At 35.2% G+C, this 18,439-nt stretch overlaps 1 protein-coding gene and 1 long non-coding RNA gene across 4 annotated transcripts in view; one reads left to right on the top strand and one right to left on the bottom strand.

Moving 5' to 3' along the window:
• The first annotated feature begins 899 nt into the window (after positions 1-899).
• Positions 900-18,439, top strand: part of LOC121106056 — a 41,964-nt gene continuing 24,424 nt past the window's right edge. The window contains exons 1-2 of one of the 2 annotated variants that reach the window (XR_005838755.1): positions 900-1,145; positions 10,454-10,643. This is a non-coding gene — a long non-coding RNA (uncharacterized LOC121106056). The remainder of the gene's footprint in view (positions 1,146-10,453; positions 10,644-18,439) is intronic. The other variant, XR_005838756.1, reaches the window with a different exon arrangement.
• The window catches only part of GALNT13 (polypeptide N-acetylgalactosaminyltransferase 13), a 429,753-nt gene continuing 423,092 nt past the window's right edge, over positions 11,779-18,439 (bottom strand). Inside the window, exon 11 of one of the 2 annotated variants that reach the window (XM_040644821.1) lies at positions 11,779-11,934. In XM_040644821.1, coding sequence (XP_040500755.1) covers positions 11,779-11,934 — 156 coding nt within the window. Of the gene's footprint in view, positions 11,965-18,439 lie in introns of both variants that reach the window. The other variant, XM_040644814.1, reaches the window with a different exon arrangement.

Consider the following 18,439-nt stretch of genomic DNA (forward strand, 5'->3'; position numbering starts at 1 on the left):
AGAGAGTTAATAGGGTCAGATCATGAATTGACTTTTAGGCTCCTGTGAGGCCACAGCTTTTTGCTCTATGTAAAACAGGAAGCCATGGGAAGGTTTTGAGCAGAGGGGAGACATACTGGGCAACATTTTAGAGCATCACTCCTGCCATCTGTTGAGAATAGTCGGTGGAAGATGCAAGGGTATAACCAATTGCAAGAGCATGGCAGTAAATCCGACAATGACCCCGAACAGCACGGGGTAGTGGAGATGTCAAGAAGTAGTCGGACTTGGGAAATATCGTGAAGGTGGAATCAATATGATTTTCTAATTGAGAAGGAGGTATCAAGGACACGAATATCTTTGGACTGAGCCCCTGGCAGAATGGAGGTGCTATCAACTGAGATGGAAAATCTCTTTGGATTGAACATATTTGTAGGGTAAAGTAAGGAGTTCAGTCTCAGACACAAAGTTTGGGATGGGTAGTAGTCATCCAGTGGAGAAGTCGAGTAGATAGTTGGATTTCAAAGAGTTTGGACCTGGGGAGAGACACTTGGTAGTGAGCAGCACGTGGCAGTTACTGAAATCCACAGTTCTGGAAGAGAGCAGGGAGTGAGTGCAGCTAAGAGATGATGACCCTGGGGCACTCCCTCCAGCAGTAAGAGCCCAGAGGGCGGTGGGAAGCTGCCAGGGCAGAAGCTAAGAACACAGGTGCCACTCATCTTTGTGAAGGCTGTTTTCAACTGTTTAGACTGTCTTAATCTCTTAGTCTCTGCCTTAAATGAGTTATCACGTGGTCTGCAAAGGGCGCTTGTGGCACCACGCCCGCGTGTCTCATTAGCAGAGAAAATTGTGAACAGATGTTTGCATGTTTATCTAGGTTTCCACGCCACAAAATTGGTGAAGAGATTTGTCAGCAGAAATTCAGTCAACTCTCTATCTGCCAACTCCAATAGTAGAAGCTGAGATTGGTGATTAATAGCCTCTGTCATGTGGAAAAAAATAATTGTTATGACAGAAAAGAGGGAGTTCATGGAGGCTGGCAGATAGCTCAGCTCCTCCACTGAGGAGGCAGAAATGTGCTGTTGTTGAACTGAAGACTCCATGTTTTGTTTCTACCAGTGCTGAAGAGAAACCAAGGAGAGGGCACAGGACTACCAGAAACTGAGGTGGGTAGAGCTGCTTTCCTGAGTTAAGCTGGTTAGTATTTGAAATGCAAGGCTGCACTGTGGGACAAGAATTAAGAGAACAGAACATAGCAGAAAGAAAGTAGGTGTAATAGGGAGTTCCACCTAATTACAGAAAGCCGAGAAGGTACTTAGTGTAAGACACAAAGTCTAGCGGGGCGCCTGGGTGGCTCAGTCGATTGAGTGTCCAGTGTCTGACTCCTGATTTCGGCTCAGGTCATGATCTCGTGGGTCGTGGGAGGGAGCCCAACGGGGCTCTGTGCTCAGTGGGCTGTCTGCTTGGGTTCCTCTTCCTTTGACCCCCCCCTCCCCCGCTCACTCTCTCTCTCTCTGGGATAAATGAACAAATCTTAGGAAAAAAAAGATACAAAGTCTAGAAAACATCCTTTACTCTTACTGACAGTCATAGAAAAATTTTTGGAAAACCAATGAGGTATTCATGATGTTTGCAAATCAATGAGCTTCTGAATCACGCAAATGATATTCTAGGTAAGTCGTCTTCAGAACAAAATAAAATACAAAAATAGTGTTAGAGTCCTCCCACCCTCCTCCCTTCCTTCTCTCCTCCTTCCTTTTTTTTTTTTTTTTTTTTTTTCTTTTTCTTTTTTTTTCTAAACAGACACCTTCATTCTTTTAACTTAGCAAATGAAATGATCTATCATTTCCCGCTTGAGCCTGTGTGTGGTTAGGATTGCAGGGTTGATCCTGGGGGATCACTGCGCTCAGAGTGGGTTGCCAATTCCACCCTCTCCTCCTAACCCTGAGGGACTGTATTCCAGAATTCCAGCATCAGAAGCAAGGAACTGGCCAGGACTCACAGCAGTCGGGGAAATAACTTTCATCATATAATATGAAACATTTTAGCTTTTCTGTTTCAAGTTATTTTTATAAAACCGAAAGAGAAAAAAAATATCGATTTCAAATCATTTTAGAATAAAAATAAAATGATAAATTCTTGGAACCATGCACATTTTAATGTTTCTATTCTATATATTTTTTGCTATCAAAATTGTACTAGGATCACAATATTTTCTTACCACTAAGAGATATCCATAGGCACTTAATCATTTATTTAAATAATCTACAAAATGGAGCATAAGCATAAAATACTGAACTTGTTTATCTGTTTAAAATGCTAACAACATTTTTTTTTTAAAAAAAGACAACATATAGCAAGGAAAACTAAATTGGTATTTTTTAATTCTACAAAAACATATAAATATTTAAATTTATAGCAAAAGAACAATTATACCATTTAGTAATGCTTACAATATTTAAAATGTGTAATTCTTTATGCACAAGCTACTTTATAAATGTTAAAGAACTGTGTGCCAAGTATATATCTAAAAGACTTTTGAAATTATGTCACTTTAGCTATGGCTACGCTCAACGAAAAAAACAAAAGCTCCAAAAGATAAGAAAAATCATATAATCATCAAGTTCTTTTTTTTCACTTGTGCTATTTTTAGCAGAAAGTACAACTGAAACCAAGCAGCAGCTTACGTTCATTTTTACACCAAATTAAATGCATGATGAAAATTTCATTTTTTAAACCATTAGAGATATAGCTTAATCATCTTAAGTTCCATTCTCATTTGAACTCATTAAAAACCAAATATTAAGTGATTTGTTCTCCCTAGATAAAAACAAAAACAAAATAATTTTATATAATGATGACACTGGTTAACAAAGAAATGGTCCTTATCTTAAAAGATGGTCAACAAAAGAGCTGCCCTGCATCGCTAGTATTTCAGAGAGATTTTTTGAATACATACAATGAAAATTGCCTTTAGAATTGATTGAACAGTATGAAACAAAAGTCGGACACAAATGTACACAAACTATTTAAAATACATTGCTGGTGTTCATTCAACACCTTAAATTCCTACAATAGCTGATACTTAATAGCAGTTTGAGCGCGGTGTAGTCACACCAGGTGTGTTCATGTGCTGTACAGAGAGTGCTGATTTTATCTATTCCATGCTTAGACATATTGGGGAAAAATAAGTAAAAAGTGGTGGGTAGTGGCCGAATCCTGAAACACAAACTACTTTAAGACTTCATTGAATTTTTGCTGTCCAACTGAATTGGAAATTTATTCAAGGTTTGCAGATATCTGCTCTGCAGAAAGACAGCTTGTGGATGATGACACATCCATTAAGATCTTGAATTTCTTGAATTCTTCATATTTGTTAAATTAGCATACTTTAGGACTTATGAATGCATGTAAGTTTTGCCTCCTCTGAGACCAGACTGAACATCTATAAATAAGATGCAAATAAAATGTTTGTGATCACCTATGATCATCATTTCTCAAGTGGTAAAAAAATTATGTAGGTGGGCAGCCAATATTTTAAGGTTTACTGAACCAATTCATACTATTCTCTTAACTTCCCATTCAAAAAAAAAAAAAAAAAGGTAAAATCATGCCTGTTGTTTTACTCTAGTATCTCTTTCTTTCTTACTCTTTGCTTTTTCCCCCTTTTTATTTATTAGGCTCTAAGAACTATGGCAAAATTGAATTTATGGGTTGTGTTTACTAGAGTCTAGAGAGCTCTACTGAGAAGCCTAGAAATCTCTGCTGGTTACCCTGTAGTCTTTAAACCTGCATAGCCTAGAATCTATCCAATGTTCACAGTAATAGATGGTCTAATGCTCTGGGCAAGCTGTAGGCCAATCATTTTTAACTTGAACATAATTATATGGAAAAGAGAAGTGAGGGGAGGGTATGCTCCATTAGTTACTGCTTAAGAGGCTTTGCTTTCCTGAAACCCATTTTGCCCAGTAATGCCAGGATGTTCTGTAGTCAGGTTGTTTCCTGTTAATTTCTTTATTTTTGCTACAGGTCTTTATTTCCTGTGGTATTATTTTGTAGAACTAATCTTATTTAAATATGAAAGGTAGTGAGAAGTAATATATCTCTAAAATAAATCAATGTACTTATCACAAAATTTTTAATGAAGACATTTTTTCTCATTGTACCCTTTCTACTTTATTTTTGAATGCTTTTTAATTGAAGACAATATTAGGTCATATTAACAATGATGAGTCCTGGCAACACTGTTATAGTTATCTGATCCCTAGACAGGCCACATTACATAACTGGATGCTGGTCTTACTTGTAAATGAAGAAGCAAGGAATAGATCATCAGTCAATTCCTCTCAAAGTTGCTATGCTTGTGTTCCACTCATAGACTTGTACGTAGAAAATAAATTAGTAATAGCTCCTATGAAACTGTGAAAATACATGATTTTTAAGAGGATGATACGTCTCCACTCTAAAAGTAAAAAATCTCATTCCATCAGGTAGCCATCGAATACAACCAAAAAATCAAAATAAAACTTTTATCTTCATAAAGCAACTTACATAATATAGCAGCATGTTTATAAAATGTCATATTTCACTTCCATAAGGCTGGCTATTTTACCATAGAGAACAAAATATAGTCCATACTTTAATGTAAAGAATATTAGGAGAAAATTATCATTTGGAGACAAAGTTATGCAAATCTCATCTAAATATATTACTAGATTTTATTTTAAAATTTAAAATACTGTGCAAAAAAAAGATATACAGTAGCATTTAGCAACTTTAACACGCATTTTTCAGTTCATTAATTCAAGAAATATTTAAAGAATACTTACTTTGTGCCAAGAACTTTATTAGATGCTGGGGATACCACAGTGAATAAAACTGGTAAAGCCTGGCCTTTACGGGGCTTACATTCTAGGGTGTGTGATGAGAATGTTGGGGAGGGGGGAGAGGTGGAAGGTAGACAGAAAAAAAAAAAAAAAAAGCAAAATTTATAGTTCGTCAGAGAACATACCAGGGATAGAAAAGGCATGAGGGAGAAGGGTTGGCCTTACCCGATGAGACAATATTTGGACTGATACCTACAGAAAGTGAGGGGAGATAACTGTGGGGCAGAGGGAGCAGAACAAGAAGCCAAAATCCTGCTTGGCAGCCAGAGTGGAGCAAGTAAGCGGTGGCACAGAAGATGCGTCAGAGACTTCGGAGACCGCTGTAAGAAATTTGGTTAGAGAGACATGGAAAATCATTGGCGGGTTGTGAGCAAAGAAGTGACACAATCAAATTGATTAACAAAATCACTATGGCTGCTGTAACTGATAGAGACTATTGGAGGCAAGGGTTAGGAAATTGGGGGAACTAAATTATAAGCATACCGCAGTTTAAAAAGTTAGAGGTGGTGGCACATAGTGGACGCGGTGGGAAGTCGTTGGCTCCTGGTTATATTTCAAATATAGAATCAAGTGAATTTGCTGATGGATTAGATGAAAGTTGAGAGAAAAACAGAGGAATCAAAAGTGACTTGAGGTTTTTGATCTCGACATCTGGAAAGATGGAATTGGCATTAACTGCTGTGGGGAAAACATCAGAAGGGGGAGTTTGAAATCAGTTAAAATATTTGTTAGTCTAGCCCCACAGATGAGATGGATGCTTGTGAAGCCAATCACCATTTTTAATGTTCTGTACTGAATACAATAGATATTTTTGCTTAAATTGAATATCAATGCTTTCTGGGTTTTGGTGTTTTATATTTTATGGCATTTTTTGTTTGTTTATCAAATACTCTAACACAATGTGTTTAAGCCATCTGAGGATTCTTTGAAAATCTTCTCTGGCATGAAACCTACACAGTTTTCATTTTTCCTGTATTGTTGCTATGACCGTAATGGACTTTCAAATATTTAAAATGCTCCTGAAATATGTCAAAGTCTGTTTCCATGGAGCAGCTGCATTTTTAAAAAATTGTCATTGCCCATTTTGTAGATAACATAAGCATTTTGATGGACAAATCCACAATAAATGGAACAGATAGTAGGAAAGACTCCTTGAAGGTTTGAGCTTTTCACGTTTAAGGAAGAATCTGTGCAGGGACATTTTACTGTATTTTAGGACAGGAAGAAAAGAGAGCAAAATGGCAAACGTAATTGTTAAGTCAAGTCAGTGTCTTGGGAGGCCACTATCAATTTCAGGCGGCGGTTCACTAGCTCTTGGGAGTCATGGCTTCCTTTGAAGTTTGCTGGAAGCTATAGATTCTTTCCTTAAAACAATGTGCCCCGACATTCAAACTTTTGTTTGAAATTTTAGGAGATTCAGGGATTTCCAGCCACCTGGAGGTGAGGGGTGTGTATACTTTAAGGAATAAACCTGAAATGCTTCAGGTTGTAGAAATCTTTTAGAGTTGTGCCAGTATGCAGCCAAAGGAGAAAGGGTTGCTAGCTGGGAAAATCATACAGGATTTTACCGACCTTCAGAGTGTCCTCCTTTTCATTAGAAAGTAGTGTGTGTGTGTCAGTGTGTCAGACAGAGAGAGACAAAAAGGGAGAGTTCGTGTGTAGCCATACTGATTAAAAGTTTCTCTGAGGTTTTTAAGAAAAGACGAGGGCCAAAGATGTAGCATCTTCGCTCCAGAGGATGCTTCTTCCATTTCCCCCCAAATTTCTTTTACCAGCTGAATACACTTATAATGGATAAGATACATATGTTGAACAACTTCATGGGCATTTTAAATGGTGTCAGATCCTAAAATTTACAAATTTTCTTTCCTTTTCACATCTTCTGCTCATGTATTTTGAACATAAAGGGTTTTAAGATGGAAAAAGAACATGTGAAGCTGGCCTAATTATGATTGTTTTTCTATAGTTTATGGCAAATGATTTCAAGCAGTTTAATTAAAAAAAAAAAAGTTTAATGGATGTGTATTGAGTTCATTCCCCTGGTGAAAACTTTAGATACTATTAGATGGCAGTGAAATTCTGATAGTGGCACATTATTTTTTAAAACATAAAATTAAAAAGGTAATAGTGGCCTAACTAGAATTTTCAAATGCAAAAGAATGAAAAATTATGGAAAGTACTGTACCCTTCACCTACAATTCTGTACAGCATAAGAGACAAGTCACTCTCTAGCGTGAAGAGAAAAGGGTCTGTATAGTTACTGTGAGACAGAGGCAGTGGTTAAGAATTGAGTTTCCAGCATCAATTCTGGGACCAAGATGATTGTTATGCTCAACCTGTGTAAGCAGTGATTGCAACCCGAACAGAATGTCTTTTAAAATGATTTATTTTTTCAGTTTTGCTTCATCTTGCTCCGCTCAATGCCTAGCTAGTTTCCTCTGATTTCATGTACTTGAAGTTGAACTTTCAAACTCTCCTCTATTTTGTTTAATGGTGATGCTTTTATAAGGACTCTATGAAAAGTCAATATCCAATTTAATTATTTTCCTACAAAATTGAAACTTATACGATGAATTCACTGCTCAGAAATAATTCAATATGTGGCCTTGTTGTTGACATAGAAATTCAACATGTTTCCATGAAGGTCCATTAGAAACAGAGCGAGTTTTTAAAACAATTGATAATATATCATAGAGAAGATATTTTATAAGGCATTTACATTGTCTCTCTTTCAATCACTATGACAAAAAATAAAAATAAAATAAGCCCCTGACTGATCTTATGAGATGAGGGCAATAGAGATTACTTTTTTAAAGCAAACACAATTTATTTTTCAAGTTGTTCTGATGTTTAATGACAGTTTGCTGTTATTTATATATTGTATGTGCTTCTTTTGATCAGATACAAATTTTAGTAGGGAAATAAGCAAACATTCCTAAAAATGAATTATAAACAACTGTATTTTAGAATACTAAAAGGATTTTAAAACTTTCAATTCAGCAAAGTTAATATCTNTCCCTAATTGAAATAATGGAAAAACAAAAGTGTGGACACTTTCATGGCTTTGGGGAAAAGATCTTCACGCCCCCAAGGTCATGTTCCTTAGCAGCCATTGTTGGGATCTGCTTCCACTACAGTCCTGCATGGTAGGCACCATTTTGTCTTCTTCAGAAGGTTCATCGAGGCATTGGTTACTGTTAACATGTCTCAAGGTGAGTCTCTGTAAAAGATAACCAATAATCAGTGCAACCTATTTTAACTTCACTAGTTCATCAGTTTAAATCTCTTCAAAAAAATCCTTTATAATTTTCTTAGTATAAACACAGTGATATGTTTGTAAAATGAACTGTGCACATGGCTCTGAATTATTACACATTTTACTGTTATGGTTTCATCATTGTCTAATGCACCTTTAGCTGCAGCTGGTTAAAGAAATTGGCTGACATTTATCATGCATTGCCAAGAATTCAGGCTCCTTTGCAAAAAGCCCATTTGTGAGCTCTGAGTTCACTTGAGGGCTGCAAATATTAACATGCTTTCACAAAAGCTTAGTTTTCTTAGGCATGTGTTAATTCAGTAACCATTTGGTAAACATGCAAAGAGATGTCACAGCTGTGACCCAAATGAACAAAACCGCTAGAGATGTTCCCATTTCAAAATACTAAACGCGCCATAGTATCTGTGCCTATGGGACATTCAGTGTAGACGAACAATTATCATAGCAACAAAGACCTATGCTACCTCATAGTATGCTCACCATATTTCGGGTTTTATTTTTAAGCATCTTAAAAAATATCAATACCGAATATAAAAAAGAGATGTATGGTCATATGTTTTGATGTGTATTTTACTTTCTGCATAGTGATATTCATTAATAAGCCTCCTCTCAGTACCTGAATGCTGAAATGTGAACCAGTCATCACATGTCTTGTGAGTTTGCATTTATATTTTGAAACTGTAGTTTTGAACTTTTCAGATAAACCTTTTAAAGATTTTTTTAAAATTATTATTTATTCATTTGAGACAGAGAGAGAGAGAGAGAGAATGAGCAGGGGAGAGAAGCAGAGGGAGAAGCAGACTCCCTGCTAAGCCGGAAGCCAAACACAGGGCTTGATCCCAGGACCCAGAGATTATGACCTGAGCTGGAGACAGATGCTTAACCATCTGAGCTACCCAGGCGCCCCCAGATATACATTTTAAGTCCACATGTTTTATACATATTAATTCATGCACATAAATTATAAACATTTCTGCTCAGTTTCATGGGCAATGCCTAGAACCATTTTATATGAAAAACCCCCAACCAGGAGAAAAGCATTTGAAATGTATGGGAAGTAATTTGCAGGTATGTCTCGAAAAAAAACCACACCATATACTTTTGTTGCCAATACTAAAATTAACGGTAAACAAAAATTTTTGTGGGGGGCAGCCCTTGAAATTACACTGTAAGTTGGATTTTAAAAAATGCAGGACGGAAGCAACAAAAATGGTGGAGAAACACTGCCTGGACAATTGTAATTTGTTTGGACTAGGAGGACTGCATACCTGGGCTGCTCANNNNCTGAGGAAAGAGTGAATGGAAAACAGGCTTGTGGTGGGATGCTTCATTGGCAACGAGCAGGAAATTAAAAGCACAAGGCTATTAGACATGAAGGAGATTTCAAGATTGAGGCCTTTGTTGCCCTTTCAGTACATGAAATCAAGTTATTTATACCAGAGAGAGAGAGAGAAAATATGAAATGGCCAAAGGCCAAAGATAGGCAAGAAGATGGTTGATTTATGCTTATGGTACCAGAAAAGATGCTGTTGGCTTATAAGCCAGCAACCAAGTTGAAAAAAAAGATACAAAACATTTTTTTCTAGAAAGTTTTAATTAAAGTCAACAAATATTCTTTATTTTTGTTATGTACCTGAGGTCCTTTGTGCATATATGTTCCCTTTAAAAAAAAAGCCATTTACCTTTGCTTGCTTCTATTAGATCTTTTTCAAAAAAAAAAAAAATGAGACTTTAAGGATCAGATCGAATACGTGATGTCAAGTACACAAATAATGATAGTTTTGAAAAGATGAGTATTTTTTTTTGTAAAAAGTATTTTCTCTAAAGGAATTCATTAATAGTCAAAAGCCACTATCACAAAGATAAACAACTCACCAAAAACCTCTTCTTTTTAATGTAGTGCAGTAGAAAAACCAGACATTTTAGGGTCAGATAGACCTACATGTGAATTCCTGCTCCCCAGCTTACTAGCCGTGAAAATTTGGACAAGCTACCAAATCATTCTGAGGAATCAGACTCTTTGTCAGAAAATGCTTAATTATACTTATGAGTATTTAAAAACGCCCTTTTCTCTTCAGCTTAAACAGGTTAACCTTTAGTCAACTATGTAACTGTGATCCCTTAGCAATCTGATAAGAGTAACAATGTTAACATGTCTCTAGGCAACATTGCTTACGGTAAAAATAACCTCTGAAGGATACACTGCATCTGTATCTGATAAATTACATTATGAATACCTGACAGGAAACCAAATCATGGACTTCCCGAAGTGCCAAGACTTAGAATTTTGCATATGCTCTTGGGATCCTAGGAGCTGGGCCTAAGGAGCTGTGACAGAGATCTGTCTCCCGTGAGTCATAGAGCCATCACACCAGCCTCATACCGCTCTCCTCCCCCCACAGCGGGCTGTCACCTGTGGAAAAGCTGGCTCCCTAAGGCTAATAGGAACTGCTGCAAGGTCTGCTGAGAGAAGCAAGTTGTGGTTTCTGTCCAAGAATTCTGTAAGTAAACTCGTGAGACTAAATGTCTAGTTAAGCCTAAGAAGACCCCTTGTTGGACGTTATACTACCAGGTATGTTTGGAAACAAACGAAGATGATATATGTAAATTGCCTTGTACACAAGTTCTCTGTGCAAAGAGTGCAGACTTTCCCAGCCTTCTAACACATCTCAAATGTAGTTCTAATGTAAACAATGCCCCTTCTCTCCACACCTCTCTATACCTCATCCAGCCTTGTCATGAGCATTCCAAGCTCAACTGTGTCTTCTCCTAACAACTTTAACTGGTTCGTTGGAACCAGGATAATGCTTTAACTTCCCATGTGTTGTCATAGGAAGGTACTGCATAATGTAATATCCTTTATTTACAGGACAATAATCCCCTTAAGATCAAGAACTAGGACATATTCTTATCTGCACTCTTTATAAAATAAATTCCGTAACAGTTTTTTGACTTCAACTGAATAATTATTCATTTTATTGCTTATTGAGAAGTTATTCACAAATCACACAAATGATGAGGTAAAATTTTTAAAAAGCTTTTATTATTATATCACTTTGCCAACCACAAGGAAATACTTAAGATATAATTTATAAAGTTAATGAAAATTACATATTAGTCTTCAAAAATGCATTTGCTTAAAGTTTCAGGTTAAAATAATAAATTCTAGAAAAGCTATTCTAAATCTGCACACAATAGAAGTATTGGAATAAAATTAACAAAATTAATTAAATGTTCCCCAAACAATCCTTTTTTTGGCTATGTTAGTTTTTTCTAACTGATTTTTCTCAGCTCTAACGCAAAATCTACTGTTACATAAACATGGCTACAGTTAGCCTAAAAAAGAGCTAATGTCATAATGTATTCCATTAATTATATTTATGCATGTATAAATATTTGAAATAAAGTAAAAATTGGAAAATACTTATTAATAATAGACCAAATACTACTTAATATAGTCAGCCTCCAAATTAATAAGCAGCAAAGAAGTAAAAGAAAAATAATTCCATGGAGAAATAGCACATAAAGACTTTTCTTAAGTACATATTAAAGAAGTTTCTAGATTTCAATAACAGAACATAACAAAAATAGTAAAATAAATTTAACACAGTCTACAACACAAACTTCCAAAACTTATTAGAGAATGTAATCAGTAGGATTCTCAAAAATATTTCTAAAAACTTCCATTCTTGTATAGTTTCTTAGTAGCCATTTTTGCAAAGGGCTATCATTACATGTTTCCACAGTGGGCTGCTGGGAGCCATCAGCTACTTTGCTTACTGAGAGACAGGACTGGGTGATTATGTGAAGAAGAGTGTGGGTCTGTTTGACAAAGAAAATAATAATGACAAAATCAAATACAAAGGCAGTAATAAATCAATCATTCTTGGCAACGTACAATTTCTACTGGATAAGGATGGAAAGCACCCATCACAAGAATTGCATCCATGGAACTATGAGCCAGCTCCTTCTGGATGGCGTTACTATCAACCATATTAAGTAGGGGTAAATGAAAATAAGACTGGGAGACTGGAGAACAGCCTGAGATCAAATGGTGAAACGTTTCGAGCAAAAGGTTATTTTGGACAGAAAAGGTATATTCTTAGTGCTCATTGTAGTGATAAAATGGTCTTTAGTGCTAACTGGGTTATTCTATGAGGAGATACTCAAAACTGTTGAATAGTCAGAGAGTTTACTGGTTTTTGGCTTCTTCATTCCTTTGCCCTAAATTTGAGGGGATGCCAGGGGAAATCTAGGGGATGATTTAGCTTTAACTCTTTGCTTCACTTTGTACAGTGTGGTACTTGAACTGTTTCCACTACGTTTTCACACGGCTAACCTGTGCTAAAAGAGTTGCACTTAGGCACCACCCCATTCATCCAAATGTCAATTAGAAAGTTAATGAAGAGCGGAAAAAGAAAAAGGTCAGCTCCCCTTGGGCTCTTAATTTGACCCAATTCTCCTAAACACAATTTGTTTCTTGTTTTTCATACATTTCCTCCTCAGGAGCATGAGCTCCAGGAAGGTCAGGAACTATGACTGCTTACGTCATCAAGCCCAGTGCCTGCCTGCAGGACGCACTTTGTTTTGACTGAAACACGTAGTGAATGGCCAATGCAGAAAAGAAATTCTGATAAAATTAGACTACATCCCTTTGGCTGTTTAGTGGACACAAATCACTGGATTTTCCATTTCAAGGACTTAGTTTCTTCAGTAAAACGGTAGACAAATGATTTATAAAGATGCAAAAGGTAACATCATAGATAATAAATTTTCTTTGTAATATGATAAGGTTTACTACATGGTTTGATTTGTTGAGGCTAGTTTTGTTTTGTTTTGTTTTACCATACCTAAATTACCTATCTACACTGTTTAAAATTCCTAAATTTGTTAATCCCTACCTTCAGTGATGTTTCTTTTTACAAAAGGTTTTTCTTGGTAAATGTCATGTTAACATCAAAGACCCCAGTGTTAGTGATTGTGAATTTCATCTGCTATTAAAAAGAAAAATGAATTACAAAGTTACCCTTGACTTAAAATGAAACAAAACTTGATCTTACTTATGCTCAGGAAATATAATGCCAGAACATAAATACAGTAGAATTTTTTCCATAAAAAATACATTTGTAATATTTGCCCCCAAAATATTATCATATGAATGACCATGAAAAATATTCAAAGAACTTTCACTCCTGGTCCTTCTGAAAAACCATTAAACCAGAAGAAAAATTAGAAAACTCAATGCCATCGAGATAAAGGATATTTTTTATTTTAAAAAACCCACAAAAACATTTAGTGTTTTCATTTGTTTGAAAAAGAAGTGTAGTTTACTTATTTTTCTGAGTATTCTGTCTAGAAGATACCAATTACTAATATTTTATGTGTTTGCTAGTTATTTTTAGTGTTTATATTATGCAAATGTATTAACTGTGGTCATCCTATTAAATACACTCCCACTTTATTGTGGGTTTTCTATCATTTCTTATTATCTTTCCTATCATTAAAATAATCTTAAAACAGAAGAAATACACAATTTCTACAAAGTAGATTTGCCAGAAGTCATTTCACTTTTCCATTTGGGGGGAATATTTTTCCAGTTTGGAGCTATTATAAATAATGCTATAACATCTCTGAACATCTCTCTCCACCTCTATAATCATTAATTCAGAAATGATTCTTAGAAGTGAAATCAAAAGGTCAAAAGGTATGAACATTTTAATACATACTGGCAAAGTTTAAAAAAATCTATAATAATTATTTTCTAATAATAGCAGTAACAGCTAACATTTCTTATGCTTATTATATGTCAGGGTACTGCATGTATGTCAGTGTTATTACACCTACACCAGGATTGAGTGTCCCATTGAAAACATTTCTTGACATAGGATAAAGAGAGAAAAGGACACAGATGAAATGATTTTTTATGTATGCATTTTTGATAGTTATAAATAGCCAATGCAAATGGAAAATTAATTTAAATATTTCTCCTGTGATTATGCAAGACTGCATATTTTTATATTGCATGTACATTTTTTTTCTTTTAAATACTCTTTATTAAGCATATCAACCCTTACCATACTTGTTGCAAATGCCTCACAACTTTGGAATACTGCTATGTTCACTCAATTTTGAAGGTTATGTGACATACCGGCTGAAAGGAAGCATACTACTGCCAAATATCTTTTCCTATTGTTTCATTTAAAATATTGACTAGAAAACAGGGTAATACGAACCCTACGCTAGTATTGGTTTTTGTTTATAACATTATTTAATTATTCTCCTCTGAGGTATAAAGCACTAGTATTTCTTGACAGAATTTTAGCCATATTGCTTTAAGATCTACATGAAAACCATGAATAACTCCTGTCTTTAAACATTTCTATATGTTTTGCTATCCAAGACGAGATGTGTCATGGAATACCCCTAAATCTACCCTTTTGAAAAAGCAATTACTATTGAAATCAGGCTAGGAAACCAAGGCTAATGACAAAGTAAGACCTACAAAATTATAAAATCAGGTCATACTTTTGTACCTTCACTAAGTGAAAAACTTGGTAATTTAATGAACAAATAGAAATGACTGCATGGCCAATTAAAGAGTCAATCACATAGGCCTCAGTGTAGAGACGCCATACTAAAATGAAGTTGAGTTGAAAGAGTTAAAAAGTTTAAAATGAAACTCAACTTATTGTTACATATAATGATAAACAAAGTAAGAAAAAAGCAGACTGTTACAGATGTTTAATAGCCATGGTGGTAAGATTTCCCCTATTGATAAAGTACAAAATCATAATTTAAAAAAAATAAAGTTATTCAAAATATTAAGTATGATCTCCTGACAAGGTGAACTGTGTTTCACTAGAACAGAAATGAGTATTCTAAAGACCGTGTAAATGTTTAAGAAACCAGAACTAGAATTACAATACTATACTATTGAAGTTCCTATATTCACGAATTGAGTCTACGTAAGAAACCACAGCTATGGGTCAATGGGAATATGGACAGGCAATACTAGTCAGATATACACAGCCTTCTAAAGGTAAATTGAGCCACTGTTTTTATTAGGAGTGCTACACAGGGAAATGGCCAGGCTGCCATTATAGATTACTTACCTTGAAATTATATTGCCATTTACCTGCTTTCTGATAAAGGTAAATAAAAGAGGAGATATTAAATAAAGTCTAAATATAAGCTTCTGTGATTTCAGTAAATATCAATCCGACATATTTTACCTACTGAAAAAAAATCCCTTATCTTGTGACTCTGGGAAACATTTGATACAGATGGATATTGAATTCATTTTCTCAGTCAACTTGCTCAGTCACATGAAAAACAAGACTTATTTTTAGCATCATATTTTGCTCCCTTATTTTTTTCTTTGTTGCATAGTGTTTGTTGAGCATAAGTGTTCTGTTCTAAAATTAGATTCTTACACTGTATATAGCTGCTTGGATGTTCTAAAAGAAATGTGATTATGTGCACTTATTGTAGGAAAATGTAAATTTCAGATGGATTGGAACACAACTGCAATGTTCAAACAGAATATAAGAAAATCTGAATAAAATGGATGGATGACAGGACTTTATAAAATCTTTTTTTTAAGATTTAACTTATTTATTTGAGAGAGAAGAGTAAGCAAGAGAGAGAGAAGGAGCAGAGGGAGAGAGAGAAGCAGACTCCCCTGATGAGCAGGGAGTCTGACACGGGACTCGATCCCGGGGCTCTGCGATCATGACCTGAGTTGAAGGCAGATGCTTAACCGACTGAGCCACCCAGGTGCCCCTAAAAATAACCCTTTAATGTTTCAGTGATATGAAATTTAGCATTCCTTTTTTGTTTTAATTCTGTGGCAATGGCTTTCATACCAACAAAATGTTCAGGCAATTTATTTAAGAGATTCTAGACCAGGTGAAGATCTTGTAGTTCTGTAATGATGCTCAGTTGTCCCCAAAGCGAACATGTTTAGCCAGCTATAAAGTGGTACCAAATTACATTCATGGCTGTGTTAAAACATATTTAGCTAAGAAAGTTCCAGGAACCTCTATATTTCAAATCAAAGTTGGCCAAAGACATGTATTTATTATCAACATGTGCTTAGTTTCATTCAAATAAAAGGAGAAGCAATTAGATTGTAATTATATTATGAATATGTGTAAGATTTGTAAGCAATTAGACCATGGTGACAAAGTAGTTTTATGACTGCTCAACTAAACAGACAATGTTTATTGCAGAACATCTTTCCAATTATTAAGGAAAGGAGAAATTCTATGTGAATAAAATTTGGTACCACAAATAATTGATAATATTTCATGATTCCTTTCATTTATTATAATAATACATTTAGCTTATCAGATCAGCATCATTAAAAGTGCCTCATTATTTCTAGTTTTTCAATGACCTCAAGAGGCAATGCAGTATAGTAGAAAGACTGCTAAATTCAGTGCCCGAAACCTGGGGTCTAAAACCTAGAGAAGCTATTTAAACACTATAAGCTTACATTTAATAATGTGAAGAATACAAATAATATTATCTTATAGGCCTAGTGTTAGAACTGCTTGAGAAAACAGATGAAATTGTAGACACTCAATAAATTTCATTCCCTTTCTTTCCCCCCACCACTCACCTAAGAAGCAAACAAACTGGACAGACTCCGTATTTTGAGGCTTTATGATACTGTTTTAGTTTTTCTCTGCATATTCCAATAATTCTGCTCCTATTTACAACTTGCTTTTCTAAAACTGAAAGTACTATGGGTGATAAAGTGGTGGAATATTTGAGCTGCTCACACTGTGAGATTCACAATTGTACTGGTAACGAGCTTTCTTTGATTACTTAGAACTGAACTCCCGTCCCCGCTGCTGGTGGTGTGATCTTTGTGCTTACTTTCCTCCTGATAAAAAAGGCTGAAAGAAGAGAACTTTAGGAAAAGTTTCAGCTCTTGTAATTCTGTGAACTCCACAAAGTTTTATTCTGCTTTGATAGTACACCACCTCAGAGGTTTCTCAAAGAAAAATAATTTTGCCTGTGACAGTAGTAGATAAAGAATTGAATTAAAGAAGTAGCAAGCAGCACTTTCTACTTCCCACAGGGTGGATGCCAGAAGACCAGCACTACTTGGCAATGATTCCTCTTTCCCATCAAGGCACCTCTTACCCTGGGGCTGCCTATCGCTCCCCCATCTCTCCTGGAGGCCTGTCATTTTCCAAAGCATATTTATGCTTTTTTCTAACCTTGCAGTAATTCCAACAGTGTATAAAAAGACTAAGGAAGATAAGTAGATGTTTGGCCACTGTCTAGACCTATCCTTCTCAAACTTTAATATGTATGTAAATGACCTGGGGATTTGTTAAAAGGCAGAGTCCCATATAGTGTGTCTAGTAGGGTTCTCAGATTCCTAATTTCTAAAAAGTTCCCAGGTGATGTTACTAGTTCCAGAATCACACTTTGGGTGGCAAGGGTTGGGACTATTCTGTAGACTAAAGTGACCCCCAAGGATTATATTTTAATTTATTGGAAAAAAAAAGTCTCTTTTTCACAAAAATCAGTCTTATTTCAAAGCTGAAATTTCCAGAAAGGCAATTCATTATTCCTACAATTATTCGATTCTTTGGTGACTTCTCTACATCATGATTTATACATTCATAAATTTAACAAAAAAATCTATATTATGATTTAAAATATTAAATTTAGACAGGTTGAACATCACAATTTAATTTTGAAAACATACACATATAGGAGAGTAAAGTAAGCTATGTTACATAATCATTACAATGATCAGACTGTTTATTCAAAAAAGATTTCTCAATATTTATGGCATATTATAAGCTTTTTTGTGTGTGTTCTAGAAACAAAGTTTACATGATACAAAATATCACAACACTTGAAAAATCCTGCAATAGATAACTACTAGTTATCCAAAATAGTAAATTTCTGTGTCTTAGGTGAAGCAACCTATTTTTTTTCCTCTTTTCTGTCAAAATCCATTAGTATTCAATAATCTTTCTACTGGCTGACAAAAACATAAACAAAATATACACCTATGTACCAAGAATGTAGTTATTTCAGCAATTAAAGAATCTGAGTTGACTATAGCAGCCATCGTCTACTCAAAAATTAAAGGTTTGAAGATTTAAAGTGGTATTCTGAAATTCCACACTGCTTTATCTTATAAAAAGTACGTACACTCATTGCCATTTCCTTAGAAATACATGCTAGATTTCTTTATTTTTAGCGCAAGCCCAATAAAGTCCTGGGCTCCTGGTAAGAACTAAAGAGCAATAGCAACAAAAAAAATTTT

Source organism: Ursus maritimus, unplaced genomic scaffold (assembly GCF_017311325.1).
Source record: "Ursus maritimus isolate PB19 unplaced genomic scaffold, ASM1731132v1 scaffold_1, whole genome shotgun sequence".
NCBI lineage: Eukaryota > Metazoa > Chordata > Mammalia > Carnivora > Ursidae > Ursus > Ursus maritimus.